Consider the following 19608-nt stretch of genomic DNA (forward strand, 5'->3'; position numbering starts at 1 on the left):
ACTGAGTTAGAAGACAGAGTGGTTAGCAAGACTGAATTCTCAGCTGCGACATACACTGCCCACTTGGTGAGAGAGGCATGTCAGCGTAATTACAGTGCCCTAAGCATGGGGAGCTTGGCTGGAATGACGACAGCCAATAGCTATAGGTATCAGCGATACCTATAGCTTCCCTGTGCCTCATTTAACACAGAGGTTGATGGCAGAGCCTGAGTAACTAGAGTTCACTAAGCAAGATGTGCAGAATCAGCTCCTGCCTTGGGCCAGCCATAGAGCAAAAGAAACACTCAGAAATGAAGTGTCAGGTAGGCAGCAGAGGCTCTGAGGCATTTGTGAGTGGCAAGAGTCACAGAGTGGTGTAGAAGGGGCCAGCCACCTTTGCAGCTGAAGAGCAACATGCCAGGTAAAACAAGGCAAACCAAAGGACAGCAGGGAGGAGCCCCCCTGCCACCACCACCCCCCACTGAGGAAATTGGCCCCTAGTCACATGGCTTCTGATTGGTAGGAATCAGCCTCATTACAGCTTGCAGCATCAGCAGGTGGCAACCCCAGGTAGAGGTGGGGGCTGTAGATATTCCATACGGACCCTTGAACAAATGCTGCCCATTGGGACAACTAAAAGCTGTCCTCTCAATTTTTCATTTTTGTGAGGTTACAGTAAGATGATAATGACAAAAGATTAAGTAATATGCAGAGAGGAATTATTTGATAGTGTTTTTTTGTTTAATTTCAGAGCACTCAGAATAATAGAGTTAGATCTATCCTGTGATTTTGAGTAACATCACCAGGTAGCTGATTGCCCATGCTCCCCAGGCCAGGCCCATAGCTGGCCACTGGCAGAAATGTTGTAGTTCTTTTCTGCTGGCCTTACCACTGCAAAACCTCATTCACACCTCCAAAATTGTCATTTGTAGTCAAGGGATTATTCTAGGTTAAGGTCCTAAAATTCACAGGCACTTCTAGTGCCAGGGTAGAGCACACACATACTCTGTACTACCACAACCTGTGCCACATTTCTGTAGGTTTGTATTTGGTTTGCTTTAGGAAGGCCAAGAGTTATTGGAGGAGGGGATCTGGAAAGTCTGTGTTTAAGGCACATCCCAAGTGCTAGACAGTACCCACACATGCACACACACAAACACACAGACATACAGTTGGGAGACCCTGTTCCACATTGCTCATGACACTGTTTTCAGAAATGGAAGGAACAGAGTTGGAGATGCAGGAGACGGCAGACAACTCTTTGTGGTCATTTATGGACTAGGAGAACAGAGGTGAAGAGATAGAGGATTGCCATACAGCAAACAGTGTCATTGCTAAGCTTTTCGTCTGTAGCACACTTAGCTGCAGCTTCTGGTTTAGCTTACTCTGCCTGCTACCCCATGTGAAAGTAGGTATGTGCCCTAATTCTGCCATAAGCACGGACATTGTTATTTAAATCAGTTGCTAAAATGAGTATTTTCTTTTTGAACTCAGGACTTCCTTTGACAACTACACCAGAAAGCTCATTGTTCTACCCACCACCAAGAATTACCTTAAAGTTAAAAATGCCCAAGTCAGCTGCAGAAGACTGCAGAAATGGCTCCACAGAGACTGATCACCAGTCCTGCTCTCCTGACAGCACCTCTTCTGGTAACGATATAAGGAGCCTGCAGGCACTTCAGGAGTCGCTAGAAATGAGTATGCAGTCGTTTCCAAGGCATCCACTAGAGAGCAAGAATAACTGTTTGCCAGCCACTCTCAGCCATTCCAGAGGTGAAGCAAAGGATTCCAGTCCTGGTTGGAGAAGTCCATCTTTGGAGTTCTATCATGGGCAGTCACAGGGAAAGCCTCTGGTCCTTCAGGCTGCCCTCCAGGGACAGTCTTCCATTGGGAATGGGAAAAATCAGCCTAGCTCCAAGTTTGCCGCACCTAATGGTCTGGAGGGCAACTGGTCTGGGAATGTCACCCAAAAAGACAGCTCACACGAGATGTTCTCTGACCAGGAGTCCGTGAGCAGCCCCCACTTGGCTAGTCAGTGCAGCTTTAGAAAATCCAGTATGGATCACTTCAGCAGGTCATTTAAAGAGACCACCAATAGGTGGGTGAAGACCACTGAGGACCTCCAGTGCTATATGAAGCCAACTAAGAATGTGAATCCCAAGGAACAGTTCTGGGATAGGCAGCTTCTCAGGCTACCTGCAGGGCAAGCTCCATATAATGAAAATGATGGGTATTGCCCAGATGTGGAGCTGAGTGACTCAGAAACAGAAAGTGATGGGAATAGAGAAAAAGTTCGGGTAAAGAGAGAGAGCTCAGACAGGGAGAATCCTTCCCATGACTCTAGACGGGAGTGCCATGGCAAAAGCAAAGCACATCCCCTTTCCCACAGTTCAACGCAGAGGTGATGAGATACTCGCAAATATAACTCAGCCTTTGCCTTTGTCCCATTTATTGGGGAAAGCCTATAGACCAAAAGGATTCTAGCATATGTTAGGGGGAGTTATGGAGAAAAGAAAGAGAATTTTCCACAGTAAAATTTGCTTGCAGTTTTTGAAAAGGTTTCAAAGTCTCGTTTTCACAAGCACATTACAAGAATTGCAGATTGTCCAGAGGTTGGTTTGTTAGAGGCTGTTGGGAATAGCTGGACCCAGAGTATTTATTGAGTAAATACAGGGCAGCTTTCCAATTATATTAACACATTGATGAATACATTATTAAGTGTCCTTGCGTCACTAACAGATTTGCAAGAGACCATGATTACCAGACACTAAAACTACTTAGCTTTTGAAACTACAGCATGTGACTCTGAGAGCTCCTGTCTGTAGGACATTTCTAATTCCACTGGTATCTCTAAGCCAGGAGACCAACTCTCAGATACTGTCAAACTCACTACCCTCTTCCTTTGCTCTGCGCGAGGTTGAGTTCCTTTCACAGTATCTTGACGTACTGAATCAATACTGCTACTGCTTACAAGTGTCCAGTGCCTGTTCCTAGACTTGCTTGTTGGGGACGCACTCATAACTATTTCACGCAGCTAACAAGCATAAGAGGCTAACTTGTGGATAGTGTTTACAGAAGTACAAAAGTACTACTTCCAAGGAAAATGCTCTGATTCTCTGTTTGGTCATTTGTGAAGGATCCCAGAGCCTTTCCAAAAGTTGAGACCATTTCTGGGGTATTTGTACCAGGTCAGGGGTTTTGTGTTGTTGTTTTCAAATAAATTTGACTAAAATGAGTTTGGCTGACAGTTTTTGTATACCTGCTTTAATGTTTATAAAGTTTTTATTGAGGTATAATTAAATATAAAGTGCACAGAGGTTAAGTATTCTTACCTGCTTTAATTTTGAAACAGATTTTTATTGTCAAACAGAATTTGAAAGCATGTGTGTAACACATGGATATAATTTAGCTTTGTAGCAATTTTGAATCCAAGGCAAGTTCCCAAACAGTAAGGCTAGAGCCATTTTTTCAGAAGTTGCTTATACTCTGTTCCCAAACTATCAGCCCTGATGAATTTCTGGGAGAAAGAGAATAATTAAATTTTGAGGGGGGGTGGATAAAAACATGTCTGCTTCCCATTTAAAGAAGGGGGAAATGTTACAGGTTTTAAAATGTGAAGCAGAATATAAGTCTCAGCTCTCTTTTCTTCTTAGCCTTAAATTAATGTTCTCTTTCTTCTAGTTTGGGAAAGTGTGGTCATGAAATTTTCAGGCAAAAAAAAGGTCACATCCAGTTGTTAAAGTTTCTAACTGGGGAAACAGCCTAGCTACAATAGGTGCCAGTCAGTCAAGGCAGGGGCCTTCTCTCCATCCATATGGAACACAAGGTTTTCCTCCCCGCCTACCCCCCCAACCTGGCTTTTGTTCTTGTAGCCTTGTTAAAGGGTTCCTTTGCTTTTTCCTCTCCGGTTCTGAAAACATCTGTATTTTGCTTCTCCTTTGACTACATCTTCAAAAAATTTCTTTTGTGCCTATGTACGTGTGTGAACATGCCATAGCATGTGTTGTAAGTGTCCTGTATTTTGTTTGAATGGAAAAAGCTATGAAAATTATCCAAACGGAGGAAGAGAATTTCCCGTTTGTGCACTAGATTTCTATGCTTTGTCTTTGCGTTCTCCTGGGGTAGCTGTTCATTTGACACCTTCATGGCAATGAGATTATAATGGAGCTGTGCTGTAAACTCCGTACATTAGAGGCCAGCACTGCCACTAGTAGCTGGTGTACTTTCATGCCTTTCAATTCCGAGTGGGAGGAAAAGCAAACATCAAAACAGTGCTTCAGCCAAATTCCATATGTAACACCACTGGGAGAGTATTGACTTAATATCATTCCAGTCAGGGAAATAGAGTTGTAATATTTTTACAGGATTTTCCTAGGTAAATGAAGGAGCCTTCTGTTGCCCCAAAATGCATTTGCTACATTTTCTTGTTATTTGAAGTATTACCTCTTAATCTTCTGTATTAATTTGTTTTCATTTTGTCTTATATAGCCCAGTTTTCCAAGATAAATGCAGTCTTTTTTCAATTGTCTCCTTTTTACCAATACTTTTTCATTAAATTATGAAAACTGCTACTTGTTATCAGTGTGGTAATTTTATAGTTTGGCATACTGGTTTTTGAAAATCAAAAACATGTCCCTTTTATATTTAAAAAAAGTATATTCAATAAAAACAAGAAGAGGAAGAAAGAGGCGAGGAAAAATGGAAGATTCAGACGCACAGATTCACGATTCATGTCAATACCAAGAGCCAAAGAGAACTCTGAATATGTGAACTCCATCCAGAACTCATGATTTCATCAAGCTATTAAGATTAAAAACCTTGCTGTCATAATTTTTTAAATGACCATGGAAATGATCCTATCTAAAGTGTCAGGATCCAGAGGGCTTAGGTCAGGCATTATTTACATATATACTCTTTAAAATATTCATTTGGAGTCATGTGGGTATATTAATGTCATGGGGACACTTTGAAGAAATCATCCACATTCTCGCCGGCGCCGCGGCTCACTAGGCTAATCCTCCACCTAGCGGCGCCGGCACACCAGGTTCTAGTCCCGGTTGGAGCGCCGGATTCTGTCCCAGTTGCCCTTCTTCCAGGCCAGCTCTCTGCTATGGCCAGGGAGTGCAGTGGAGGATGGCCCAGGTGCTTGGGCCCTGCACCCCATGGGAGACCGGGAAAAGCACCTGGCTCCTGGCTCCTGCCATCGGATCAGCACGGTGCGCCGGCCGCAGCACACCGGCCGCGGCGGCCATTGGAGGGTGAACCAACGGCAAAGGAAGACCTTTCTCTCTCTTTCTCTCTCTCACTGTCCATTCTGCCTGTCAAAAAATTAAAAAAATAAATAAAATAAATAAAAATAAAAATAAAAGAAATCATCTACATTCTCATGTTTGAGAAATGTGCTTGCCAAAGGTCATTGGGTAAATCAGTACTGAAGTTAGATAAAAGGTGAAATTGATTTCCCAATCTCTGCCTCCCTCCCCCTCCCTTACCTGTTAATGAATGATTGTTTTGTCCTGATAAACTGTTAGGGTAAAATTCTGGAGAACTGAAACTATAAATATACACTGTTATGGCCCCCAAAGAGCTGTTGGGTTTAATTCTAGTAGTGTGTACATTTCCAACAGGGGAGGAACCTTTGTGTTGAAGAAACTTTGAAATTCAGATAATAAACCAGAAGATGCACATTCTTGGGGTTTTCTTCCCTCCAGAACTTTGCTCATGCTTAAGAATTTAGGTAAAAATCCAGCATGGTAAGTTAAGCCTCCTGGATGCTGGCATCCCATATGATTTGAGACCTGGCTGTTCCACTTCTGATCCAGCTCCCTGCTAATGCACCTGGGAAAGCAGCAGACGATGGACCAAGTGCCTGGTTCCCTGTGCTCACATGGGAGACCCAGAAAAAGCTCTGGGCTCCTGGCTTTGACCGGACCCAACCCCAGCCTTTGTGGCCAATTGGGGAGTGAACCAGCAGATGGAAGATCACTCACTCTATCTCTCCTCTCTGGCATCTTCCACTGCCTTCCCAGGCTCATTTGCAGGAACTCAAATCTGTGCTCATATGGGATGCCAACGTTGCAGGTGGGAGCCACAACACAGGCCCGCAACAACCCCAAGTTTAAGTGCTCCTCCCCTCATTCCTTCTGTGCATCTTCTCAATTTCATTAATTACAACTGAGTAACAGTCTATCAACAAACTGGAAAAATGGAATTGACTATTCAAGCCAAACTGATTACAGGAGTGATTTGAATTTGGAGAGCATTTGCAGAAGAAAGCCTTCCCATCAAGGCCAGCATCGTGGCCTGCATCCCTTACTGGAGCACTGGTTCCAGTCCTGCACACTCCAAGTCCCATCCTGCTCTCTGCTAATGCACCTGGGAAAACAGCACTGATGGCCCAAGTGCTTGGGTCGCTGAGACCCACATGGAAGACCCAGATGGAGTTCCAGGCTCCTGGCTTCAGCCTGGCTCAACCCTGGCCATTGCAGCCATTTGGGGAGTGAACCAGTGGATGAAAGATCTCTGTCTGTAACTCTGCCTTTCGAATAAATAAATATTAAAAAGTCTTGCCATGATGTAATGAAGCTGCTTTCAAAACTCATACATGGAAATGGGCCTCACTTTAGAGTCATTTCTCACATGATAAAAAACTTCATTCTTGTGGTCGGCACTGTGGTGTAGTAGGCTAAGCAGCTATGCAGTGCTGGCATCCCTTATGAGCACTAGTTCATGTCCCGGCTGTTCCTCTTCTGATCCAGCTCTCTGCTAATGGCCTTGGAAAGCAGTAGAAGATGGCCCAAGTTCTTGGGCCCCTGCACCCAACATGGGAGACCTGGAAGAAGTTCCTGGTTCCTGGCTTCAGATCGGCCCAGCTCCAGCCATTGTGCCATTTGGAGAGTGAACCAGCAGATAGAAGACTTTTCTCTGTCTCTCCTTAACTCTGCCTCTCAAATAAGTAAAATCTTTTAAAAATAAAAATTAAAAAAAACCTGGGGCCGGCGCTGTGGCTCACTTGGTTAATCGTCCATCCGCCCGCAGCGCCGGCATCCAATATGGACGCCGGGTTCTGGTCCCGGTTGCTCCTCTTCCAGTCCAGCTCTCTGCTGTGGCCCGGGAAGACAGTGGAGGATGGCCCAGGTGCTTGGGCCCCTACACCCGCATGGGAGACCAGGAGGAAGTACCTGGCTTCTGGCTTCGGATCAGCGCAGCACGCCAGCCTTAGCAGCCATTTGGGGGGTGAACCAATGGAAGGAAGACCTTTCTCTCTGTCTCTCTCTCTCTCTCTCACTGTCTAACTCTGTCAAATAAAAAAAATAAAACCTTCATTCTAAAAATGGCTGTTTTGAAAATTATAACCTCACTGAATTAATCACTTTAGCCTCAAAATAGAAAGATACTTTACATTGGACAGTTGCCATTTTTAGGTTTTTGAACTGCTTAGGATAAAAAAAAATACTAAATACTTATTCCTGCTTCATATAAGCCTAGCCTGGCATACATACTGGGTTTTGGTAACAGACTTTTCCTAACTTCCTCTTGATCTTTCCAAAATGGGATCTCTGGTTAATTCTTCATCTCCCCCTGGTTGTGCAAACAGAAGGTAGCCACAGGGGTAAGACCAAGGATGGTATTTACAAGGCTGTGTTGGCTCTGCAATATTGTGGCCATTCAGTCTCCAAAGGGTAACCAGGCGTAAAATCTAAAGAGAGATGCCTGCATCTTTGGAGCAGAATTTGTGCCAGTGTCATCCTCCAGTCCTCAGTGCTGGACTGAGAATCACGTAGGCAAAAACCAAGCTAAAGCTCAATTTCAAAACAGCTACTTAGGTCCCTACGGGAACCAACCAAACTGAAAATCCTTGGTAAGACAAACCAGGAAACATTTGGGACTAATCAAGCCTCCAGATAATAAAAGCAAAAATACTCGTCAAGCCCTTATTCTGTGTCAGGCCTTTCGCTAAGCCTTTCACATGTACTACCTTATATTTAGCTCTCATGACAACCATTTGACACAGGTAAAAACTGACAAATGGTTAAGACAGTCGTTCAAAGTCCCCTAGATGTAGTACACACCTTTTCGTTACTTTGTTTGACTCCTGTACCCAAAGTCACCTCTCGAGAAAGCAGGCTGAGTTGAGGTTTAGTCATAGTTTCTGCACCACTTGACCCCTGCCATCTTAGAGCTGATTGGACTAAAATTAGCCATGTAACCAAGAGGCAATTTGTAGGCTCACATCCAAAGAGCACAGTCATTCATACAAATATGGACAGGACAGCCTCACAGTAGACCTAGAACCTGACAGACTTGCCTTCTCCATAGCTAGTCAAAGTTGTAACTGGTTATAGTAGGCGAAATAATGGCTGCCCCAAAGGTCTCGACGTCCTGATCCCTGGAACCTATGAACATGTTACCTCTGCTCTAAAATTTTCCGTGGGCGCCAGCCCTGCCTACATGATGACTTTATAGATTTCTGACCCCCAGAACTATAAGAGAATAAGTTTGTGTTGGGTTTAGCTGCTAAATTTGTGGTAATTTCTTACAGCAGAAATAGAAACAAATTTGAAATGGGGAACATACACTGCACATAGAGCAAATGCTCCTTGCTCTTTCAGGGGACTTTTTATTCTCTAGCAATTTTTTTTCCTTCTTTAAAGATTTATTTTATTTACTTGAAAGACATAGTCACAGAGAGAGGTAGAGACAGAGAGAGAGGTCTTCCATCCACTGGTTCACTCCCTAGATGGCCGCAACAGCTGGAGCTGGGCCAATCAGGAGCCAGGAGCTTCTTCCAGGTCTCCCACGGTGTTACAGGGGCCCAAGGACTTGGGCCATCTTCTACTGCTTTCCCAGGCCACAGCAGAGAGCTGGTTCGGAACTTGAACCGGCGCCCATATGGGATGCTGGCGCTGCAGGCCAGGACTTTAACTCACTGTGCCACGTTGGCTCCATGGGCTTTTCATTCTCAGTGGATCTGTCTGAGCTGCAGTACTCTTGGTCCTGAGCTTTTGTTCTCAGTTGGAACAGTTTCTTAAAAGTGAAAAACAGGTGTCTTTTTCTATCAATAAAATCCTCTCCTAGAGAAATTACTTTCTTCTTGCTCGCCCCTCAACCATCTCCACGGTAGTCTTTCTCACAGGTAACCTTGGATTGATTGATTTGAAAGGCAGAGCAGGAGAAAGAGATCTTCCATCCACTGGTTCACTCCCCAAATGCGTGCAATGGCGGTGTCTGGGTCAGGCTGAAGCCAGGAGCCAGGGTCTCCATCTGGATCTCCCATGTGATTGACAGAGACCCAAGTACTTGGGCCATCTTCCGCTGCTTTCCCAAGCACATTAGCAGGGAGCTGGATCAGAAGTGAAGCAGTCAGGACTGGAATGGGTGCCCATATGGGACTCCTGTACTGCATGTGGCAGCTTAACCTGCTGCACCACAATGTCAGTCCCTAGACTTAGGAAATTCTTGACAACTCCAAATACCTCAACAGAGCTTGGACATTAGAGAATACAACCCCCTGCTGCCTACGGGAAACCCATATTATAAAGACACAAATGGGTCAATTTAAGAGGATGGACAAAGTTATACCATGCTAACGCTAGCCAAAAGAAACCAGAGCTACTATACACGTATTTCTAATAAAAGGTAGGTACACTTATGATAGATACTGCGAACACTTTAATTTGTATTTTTCTGAGAGAAATCTTCCATCCACCAGTTCACTCCCCAAATTCCCACAAGACCTGGTACTGAGCTACGCTGAAGCCAGGAGCCTGGAACTGAATCCATAATTCCCACATCATCAGCAGAGACCCAAGAATGTGAGCCATCATTGGCTGCTTTCCAAGGTATACATCAGCAGAAAGCTGGTATTGGAAATAGAACCGAGGGGCCAGCGCTGTGACACAGCAGGTTAGAGCCCTGGCCTGAAGCACCAGCATCCCATATGGGTGCCGGTTCTAGTCCCGGCTGCTCCTCTTCCGATCCCGCTCTCTTCTATGGCCTGGGAAAGCAGTAGAAGTTGGCCTAAGTCTGGGCCTCTGCACACATGTGGGAGACCCGAAGGAAGCTCCTGGCTCCTGGCTTCGGACTGGCACAACTCCGGCTGCTGTGGCCATCTGGGGAGTGAACCTACAGATGGAAGACCTCTCTCTCTGTCTCTACCTCTCTCTGTAACTCTTTCAAATAGATAAAATAAAATAAAAAGAAAAAAAAGACGTAGAACCAGGACTGAAACCCAGGTACAGTGATAGGATGCTGGCTTCCCAAGTGGCATCTTAACAGCTGCACCAAACACCCATCCCTAGAGAAGCTATATTAATATTATTCAAGGATAAATTCATCAAGGGGAGATAATCCTAAGTGTTAATGTACCTAATAGCTTCAAGACGCATTAAGCAGAAATTGATAGAACTACAAGGAAAAGTGGAAAGTCCAGCAATTATAGTTTATTAACAGAACAAGTACACAGAATATCCGTAATATAGAAGATTTGAACATAACTATCAGCTACCTAGATTTAGCACTCATCCAAGCACCTGCAGAACACGCATCCATTTCAAATGATGTTCTTGATAAGGAAACATCAAGACAGACCATATTCTGGACCATTAAACAAATCTTTGTTTTTTAAGATTTATTTTATTTATTTGAAAGAGTTATAGGGAGATGGAAGAGACAGAGAGGTCTTCCATCCACTGGTTCAATCCCCAGATGGCCGCAACGGCTAGAGCTGCGCCGATCCAGAGCCAGGAGCCAGGAGCTTTCTCCGGGTCTCCCACGTGGGTGCAGAGGCCCAAGCACTTGGGCCATCTTTTACTGCTTTCCCAGGCCACAGCAGAGAGCCGGATCAGAAGAGGAGCAGCCAGGACTAGAACCGGTGCCCATATGGGACGCCGGTGCTTCAAGCCAGGGCGTTAACCCACTGCACACAGGGCTGGCCCTAAACAAATTTAAAAAAAAAAAAGATTTATTTATTTGAAAGTTAAGAGTTTACAGAGAGAGGAGGAGACACAGAGAGAGAGAGAGCTTCCATCCACTGGTGTACTCCTCAAATGGCTGCATTGGCCAGAGCTGGTCTGGTCTGAAGCCAGGAGCCAGGAGCTTCATCTGGGTCTCCACTTGGGCCATCCTCTGCTGCTTTCCCAGGCTCATTAGCAGGGAGCTGGATCAGAAGTGGAGCATTGGCCGATGCCGCGGCTCACTAGGCTAATCCTCTGCCTGCGGCGCTGGTACACTGGGTTCTAGTCCCGGTCAGGACACCAGATTCTGTCCCGGTTGCCCCTCTTCCAGGCCAGCTCTCTGCTATGGCCCAGGAGGGCAGTGGAGGATGGCCCAAGTCCTTGGGCCCTGCACCCCATGGGAGACCAGGAGAAGAAGCACCTGGCTCCTGGCTTCGGATCAGTGCGATGCGCCAGCCACAGCGCACCGGCCTCGGCGGCCATTGGAGGGTGAACCAACGGCAAAAGGAAGACCTTTCTCTCTGTCTCTCTCTCTCACTATCCACTCTGCCTGTCAAAAAATAAAAAAAAAGAAGTGGAGCAGCCAGAATTTGAATCGGTGCCCATATGGGATGGTGGCGTGGCAGACAGTGGCTGAAACCACTATGCCACAGCTCTGGCCCTGATTGCTTTTGTATTTTTTAAGGTTTATTTGTTGGGGCTAGCACTGAGGCCTAAAAGGTTGAGCCTTTGCCTGAAATGCCAGCATCCTATATGGGTGCCAGTTCAAGTCCTGGCTGATCCAGTTCTGATCCAGCTCCCTGCCAATGCACCTGGGAAAGCAGCAGAACATGGCCCAAGTACTTGGGCCCCTGCGTGCATGGGGGTGTACCCAGAAAAAGCTCCTGCCTCCTGGATTCAGCCTGGGCCAGCCCTGGCCATTTCAGCCATTTGGGAAGTGAACCAGGAGATGGGAGATCTCTCTTCTCTCTCTGTATCTCTTACCTTTCAAATAAATAAATAAATCTTTTTAAAAATATTTGTTTATTTGAAAGAGAGGGGGATAGACAGACCTTCCATCTGCTGGTTCATTCTAGGTGGCCACATGGCCAGGGCTGGGCCAAGCCAAAGCCAGGAGCCCAGAACTCCATCGGGGTCTCCCGTGTGGGTGCAGGGGCCCAAGCACTTGGGCCGTCTTCTACTGCTTTCCCAGGCGCATTAGCAGGGAGCTGGATTGGAAGCGGAGCAGCTAGGACTCGAACAGGCACCCACGTGGGTGCCTGTGCTGCAGACAGAGGCTCAACCTTCTATGCCACAATGCCAGCCCCAACAAATAAATCTTAATTTTAAAAGGATTCAAGTCAAAAGTATGTTCTTTGACTACTATAGGATGAAGTTATAAATCAGAATAACAGAAACAGTTCTGGAAAATCCAATTATAGGAAACAAAACAACACATTCCCAGATAACACAAATCAAAAAGGAACTGAAAAAGAAAAAGAAAAGGTTAGTTTGAATGAACATAACACGTAATAGGTGGGAGGGCACAAACACAGTACATGGAGGGAATTTGATAGTGCAGCAAATGCCTATATTACAAAAGAAGAACCTCTTGGGGCCAGTGCTGTGGCGTAGTGGGTAAAGCCGCCCCCTGCAGTGCCAGCATCCCATACGGGTTGGTTCAAGTTCTGGCTGCTCCACTTCCAATCCAGCTCTCTGCTGTGCTGTGGCCTGGGAAAACAGTGGAGGATGGATCAAGCCCCTGGGCCCCTGCACCCATGTAGGAGACCCGGAAGAAGCTCCTGGCTCCTGGCTTCGGATCGGCACAGCTCCAACCATTGCGGCCAATTGGGGAGTGAACAAGTAGATGGCAGATCTCTCTCTGCCTCTCCTTCTCTCTCTGTGTAACTCTGACTTTCAAATAAATAAATAAATCTTTAAAAGGAAAAAAAGGGCCTCAGCTCAATGACCTCAGCTTCCACCTTAAATTCAAAGCAGCAAAGGAAATGGCATTCAAAATAAGTAGAAGAAAGGAAATAATGAAGGTCAGGACTGAAATAGAGTACAGAAAATCATGGAAACCCAAAGCTGATTCTTTGACAAAATCCACTCAAATGAATAAAGCCCTCCTAGTGAGATCAAGCAAGAAAAAAAATAGGCCGGCGCTGTGGCTCACTAGGCTAATCCTCCGCCTTGCGGCGCCGGCACACCAGGTTCTAGTCCCGGTCGGGGCGCCAGATTCTGTCCCGGTTGCCCCTCTTCCAGGCCAGCTCTCTGCTGTGGCCAGGGAGTGCAGTGGAGGATGGCCCAGGTGCTTGGGCCCTGCACCCCATGGGAGACCAGGATAAGTACCTGGCTCCTGCCATCGGATCAGCGCGGAGCACCGGCCGCAGCGCGCCAGCCGTGGCGGCCATTGGAGGGTGAACCAACGGCAAAGGAAGACCTTTCTCTCTGTCTCTCTCTCTCACTATCCACTCTGCCTGTCAAAAAAAAAAAAAAAAATAGAAAAGGTTGAGTGCTTACACGGAAAGAGCAAGATAATTCATACAAACATGGGCCGGAAGAGCTCATAGTGGGTCTAGACACCGATGGGCCTGCCTTCTCCACAGCTAGCCTAACTCATAACTGCATCTAGCAGATTCTATGTATATTAAAAAGATAGCAGGGAAATACTAGAAACAACTTTATGTCAGTAAATTCAATAACAAAGACAAAATGGACAAATTAGTTCAAAGACACAAACTACCAAAGCAGAAATAGCTAGTCTGAATAGCTCTTTAGTATAAAAAAAAAGAAATTTTCTGTTAAAAATTGCACTCCAGGCCCAGATGACTTCACTGGTAAATTTTAACAAACTTCTAAGAAACAAATAATACTAATTCTACAGAAACTCTTCGCCCAAAAAAATTAAACAGGAGAGAATAGTTCTCAGCTCATTTTTTAAAATCATTCATTTGAAATGCAGAGTGACAGACAGATCTTCCATCCACTGGTTCACTCCCTGAATGGCAGCCATGGACAGGTCTGGGCCAAGCCAAAGTCTGGGGCCTAGAACTCCATCCCTGTCTCCCATGTGCGTGGCAGGGGCTCAAGTACTTGGGCTGTCTACTGCCTTCCCAGGTGAATTAGCAGGGAGCTGTATGCAAAGTGGAGCAGCCAGGAAGCAAACCAGTGCTCTGTCCAGTATAGGATGCTGGCATCACAAACAATGGCTTAACCCACTAAGCCACAACCCTGCCCCTCTTAGCTCATTCTTTGAAGCCAGCGTTAACCCAGTACCAAAAACCAGGTAAATAGGAGCAGCCATTTAACCTAGTGGTTAAGATGCCCAGATCCCACACATGCTTGGGTTCAGTCCCCACCTTTGGCTCTGGACTCCAGCTTCCCATCAATACAGACCCCAAGAGACGGTGGTGGTGGTTCATTCATTGGGTTCCTGCCACCCTTGTGGGAGACTTGTATTGAGTTCCCACCTCCTGGCTTCAGCCCCAGCCCAGCCCCAGCCATTGAAGGCATTAGGGGAGTAATCCAGCAGATGGGACAATCTCTCCCCCTCCCCCTCCCCCTCCCCCTTCCCCCCTCCCTCTCCTTCTCCCTCTTCCCTCTCCATCTCTTCCACTCTCCCCCTCTCCCCGAGTAGAATTTATCCTAGAAATGCAAGATGGTTCTAACATTTGAAAATCAGTCAGTGTAACATAGGAAATGCTTCATTCCATATTTCAAGGATTTTCATGAATGGTAGCTTTAAAATTCTTCAGAGAAAATCGTCAAGGGCCCAAGTCATCATCTGAACCAGTTAGAATCTATCTCCCTCTCCCCACGGTGTGCTTGTGAAAATAGGTCTTCTATATCTACATATTATTCTCTGTCCTTAAAGAATGAACATAATTAGCTTTTTAAAATGATCATCTCATATATGAAAACAGCTCCCTCTGAATTTTTTCTGCCTTTCCCTCTCTTTTACTCCCTGGGAAACCTTTAAAAAATGAATGATAAAATAAAAACATTCAGTTCTTTTGTGTACGCTCTCGGAATATCTTGTCCTGATAAACTCAAAAGTGTCTAAAGTAAAGAAAAATTATTAAAATGTGTTTCTTTTTGTGGACACTTAAAAACATGTTTACATAATAAATAGCCTTTGTTATTACAGTTATGACCAAACAGAATGTAATTCCAAGACAAAGAAGACCTTTTAAAAAGATTTATTTGTTTATTTATTTATTTATTTATTAGAGAGAGAGAGAGAGAGAGAGAGAGAGATCTTCCATCCACCGGTTGACTCTCCAAATGGCCACAACAGCCAGGGCTGGGCCAGACTAGAGCCAGGAGCCAGGAGCTTCCTCCAGATCTCCCACGTGCTGACAGGGGCCTAAAGACTTGGGCCAGCTTCTGCTGCTTTCCCAGGTGCATGAGCAGAGAGCTGGATCGGAAGTGGAGCAGCCAGGACTCGAACCAGCACTGGGATGTGGGATGCAGGTGTTGCAAGCAGTAGCTCAACCTTCTGTGCCACAGCACTGTCCCCAATGAAAAAGACTTTTGGATGTGACTGAAATTAGTTAAAATTAGGGAGATTAGTTAAAATGAGATTAGTTAAAATTAAATGAGATTAGGTAAAATTAGTTTATCGTTTGGAAGTAATGTTAGCAGAGTATTTTGGTTTATAACAGTGTTAAATTATTTAGATTTCCTAAATTTCCTACACAGCTTTTATGATTAAAGTGTTACCATTGTTACTGTAACTTCCTGTATATTTGAACAACTAAGTGGAATGATAATAAGAGATGTCTTTTCAAAGGCTTTAATTTTATGAAATTCTTTAAAATTGCTAAAATTGTTAATCATAAAGATTTAAATTAAGGTTTCCAGATTCTTTCAGACCTCACATACAGGACAAAGTGAATTAAAAAATAATCTTTGGACAGATTAGAAACTGACAGTCTCTAAGTAGGAAACAGATACGAAACACTGGTCAGACATCATTTTTGTTCTTATCTCCTAGAATGGAATTGTCTTTATCAAGCATAAATTCAAGAAAGGTATAGAGAATGAACGGAATTCTAAAACCACAATTATCAAAGCTTTCAGAAATCCCTTGAGGGGCCAGCGTTGTGGCCTAGCAGGATAAGCCTCGACCTGTGACACCAGCATCCCCTATGGGTGCCAGTTCGAGACCTGGCTGCTCCACTTCGATCCAGCTCTCTGTCGCGGCCTGGGAAAGCAGCTGAGGATGGCGCAAGGCCTTGGGCCCCTGCACCCGCGTGGGGAACCTGGAAGAGGCTTCTGGCTCCCGGCTTCAGCCAGGCCGAACCCTGGGTGTTGTGCCATTTGGGGAGTGAACCAAAGCATGGAAGATTTTCTCTCTCTCTCTCCCTCCCTTCCTCTCTCCCTTCCTCTCTCCCCCCCTCCCTCCCTTCCTCTAATTCTGCCTTTCAAATAAATAAAAAATCAATCTTAACAAACAAAAAGGAAATCCCTTGAAGATCCATGGGCTAGAATGTCGCCATGATTCTTGAGGACGATAAGATCTGTCCTCTCTAGGAGCCCTGAGCTATCTCCTTCAAGTTAATAACAGGGTTCCGCATGCATTTAGAAAATATTTCCCACCCTAGATTCTCCCTCCGACAAGCTGCATTTGCAGGACACCCACATGAGCAGTCTGCGTGCCCTCACACCGGAAGGGTTGGTTTGCCGAAAAGACATCAGAGAACAATTGCCTTGAGCTTCAGTGGAAAAGACAGGGTCAGCTCTTGTGAGCAAACGACACAGGCAAGATCTCCAAGGTACTGATACTTAAGTTCGTGTTTCGCAAACTTCAAAGCTGTCCTGCCTACGGGGTGTCTGTTCCATGGGGACACTTGCAACTGAGAGTTCTTAGGAACCTCCCAGAAACTGCTCACCTCCCAGAACCAGGGGACAGCTTCAGGCCAAAGCTAATTTCTTGATCAGTCAGCAGCCTTGCCTTGCCTGATGCCACTTATCTGGCCAATTGTACCTGACAGGCTCCTGCAACCTACTGAAAGATTCTTCCATCTCTTCCCCTTTATCGTCATCCTGTGACTTTTGACCCCTGATAATCTCCCACTTAAGAAACAGAAAGTACTCCCGATGGATTTTTCTTTGACCATCGTCGCTGCTGTCCTGAACTTAACTCTGCTCACAAATATCTAATCGTTCTCCCTTAAACATTTGAGAAAACACGTGTCCTTTATGGCTCCCTTAAGGTTCTTCAGTTTTCCCTCACATCAATAATCTCAAACTTTGGTCTCATAAAAATTCTCCTTGGTCCTCAATTGTCCTTTGACCTCAAAACTGTTCCCTGCCTCTGCTGATATCACTACAATCCTGTTAGTAAAACCTTGCTCATCAAGAATGGGGACTAATCTTTGGGCAATGCCTGGCTTGTTCTGGCCTGCTTTTCAGGAACTGTTGAATGCACGAGGAAACTGCCCATGTCAAGGCAGAGAGCATTTGCTCATAGCCAGTGAGACATAGACCCCCAGAAGAATCTGTCGCCACCAGGGTGCCATGCCTTATGTGGCCATCAGACGTATGTCCACCTGCCACATCCTAGCTGATCTAGCATCCAAGGAGATTTCAGAAAATGTGTGGGGAAAATGAAATGAAAACGGAAGTTTGTTTTGGTGCAGAATGATGTGAAATCCTTGTGTACAAGGGTCTTCAAAAAGCTCATGGTTGGGGCCAGTGCTGTGGTGTAGCGGGTAAAGCCACAGCCTGCAGAGCCAGCATCCCATATAGGTGCTGGCTATAGCCTGGGAAAGCAGTAGAAGATGGCCCAAGTCCTTGAGCCCCTGCACCCATGTGGGAGACCCGGAAGAATCTTCTGGCTCCTGCCTTTGGATAGTCACAGCTCCAGCCATTGCGGCCAATTGGGGAGTGAACCAGCAGATAGAAAACCTCTCTCCGGCCAGCGCCACGGCTCACTAGGCTAATCCTCCGCCTTGCGGCACCGGTACACCAGGTTCTAGTCCCGGTTGGGGCGCCCGATTCTGTCCCGGTTGCCCCTCTTCCAGGCCAGCTCTCTGCTGTGGCCCAGGAGTGCAGTGGAGGATGGCCCAAGTGCTTGGGCCCTGCACCCCATGGGAGACCAGGAGAAGCACCTGGCTCCTGCCTTCGGATCAGCGTGGTGAGCCGCCCACAGCACGCCAGCCGGAGCAGCCATTGGAGGGTGAACCAACGGCAAAGGAAGACCTTTCTCTCTGTCTCTCTCACTGTCCACTCTGCCTGTCAAAAAAATTAAAAAAAAAAAAAAAAAGATCTCTCTCTGCTGCTTCTTCTCTCTCTGTGTAACTCTGACTTTCAAATAAATAAATCTTTAAAAAAAAAAAAGCTCATGGCACACACATACTATGAAAAAATAATGTATGGGTTTCACATTGTTTTGCACCAAAAACCACGTATCAGGATAGGCATTTGGCCTTGTGATAAAGATGCCCACATGGCGTATGGGAGTGCCTGGGCTCCATGCCTGGCTCCATCTCCTAACTCCCATGTCTTGCTAAGCAATATCTGGGAAGCAGCAGTGATGACTCAAGTGATTGGGAGAATTGGATCGAGTTTCTGGTTTCCACATTTGGGCCCAGCCCAGTCCTAGGCATTGCAGGCATTTGGGGAATGAATCAGCAAATAGGATCTCTCTCTCTCTCTCTCTCCCTAATAAATAAGTACATAAATGTTTGCAAAACAAATTTTCATTCCATGGTCTTTTTGGAGTATCTTTATATTTGGAATAATTTGTTAGAGGCTTTCAGTTATTTAAAACTGCCACCCTGGGGGCCTGCGCTGTGGCGTAGCAGGTAGAGCCACTGCCTGCAGTGCCAGTTCGAGTCCCGGCTGCTCCACTTCCGATCCAGCTCTCTGCTGTGGCCTGGGAAAGCAATGGAGGATGGCCCAAGTGCTTGGGCCCCTGCACCCACGTGGGAGACCTGGAAGAAGCTCCTGGCTCCTGGCTTTGGATCAGCAGAGCTCCAGCCATTGTGGCCATTTGTGGAGTGAATCACTAAATGGAATATATTTCTCTCTGTCTCTCCCTGTGTCTGTAACTCTGACTCTCAAATGAATAAATAAATAAATAATCTTTAAAAAAAAAAAAAAACACCTGCTACTTCTTTTGTTAATCCTGTTTTCCTGAAGAGGCAAACACAAGTTAACTTGAATAATTCCCAAGAAAGATAACTGAGTCTTCTTTTTTTGTTTTTAAAGATCTATTTATGTATTTGAAAGTCAGAGTTAGACAGAGAGAGGGAAAGACAGATGTTCCATCCGCTGGTTCACTCCCCCAGATGGCCACAATCGCCAGGGCTGGGCCAGGCTGGAGCCAGGAGCCAGGAGCTTCCTCCGGGTCTCCCAGGTGGGTGCAGGGGCCCAAGCACTTGGGCCATCTTCTGCTGCTTTCCCAGGCCACGGGCCAGCCCCGATCACTGACTCTTGGTGCGTGCTCTGTGAGCTGAAGTTCCCACACTGGGAGAAGGTGGCCCACAAGTGGCCAATGCCGTAAAGACACAAGCTCCGCTTCGGAAGCCCCCTATAAAAAAAAAACAGTTAAAATTCATTATTTGTCATTTGTCATCACATGGCCTTTTATTTCCTTGGGCTAGCCAAAAGGGGGTTGTACCTTCTGCTACACTTATCAGAGTACTTCAGAAAGTCCATGGAAAATGGAATACATCTGTATTCC

The 19608-nt window shown here is 45.8% G+C and overlaps 1 protein-coding gene across 12 annotated transcripts in view; it reads left to right on the plus strand.

The window, feature by feature from the left end:
• JADE3 (jade family PHD finger 3) overlaps nt 1-4550 on the plus strand; it is a 159767-nt gene extending 155217 nt beyond the window's left edge. For all 12 annotated transcript variants that reach the window (XM_051827043.3, XM_089324410.1, XM_089324411.1 and 9 more), the window contains one exon: nt 1474-4550. In XM_051827043.3, the coding sequence (XP_051683003.1) occupies nt 1474-2384 (911 nt within the window). In that variant the 3' untranslated portion in view covers nt 2385-4550. The remainder of the gene's footprint in view (nt 1-1473) is intronic.
• The last annotated feature ends 15058 nt before the right edge of the window (nt 4551-19608 follow it).

Source organism: Oryctolagus cuniculus, chromosome X, assembly GCF_051225735.1.
Source record: "Oryctolagus cuniculus isolate XC-2025 breed Fujian yellow rabbit chromosome X, ASM5122573v1, whole genome shotgun sequence".
Classification (NCBI taxonomy): Eukaryota; Metazoa; Chordata; class Mammalia; order Lagomorpha; family Leporidae; genus Oryctolagus; species Oryctolagus cuniculus.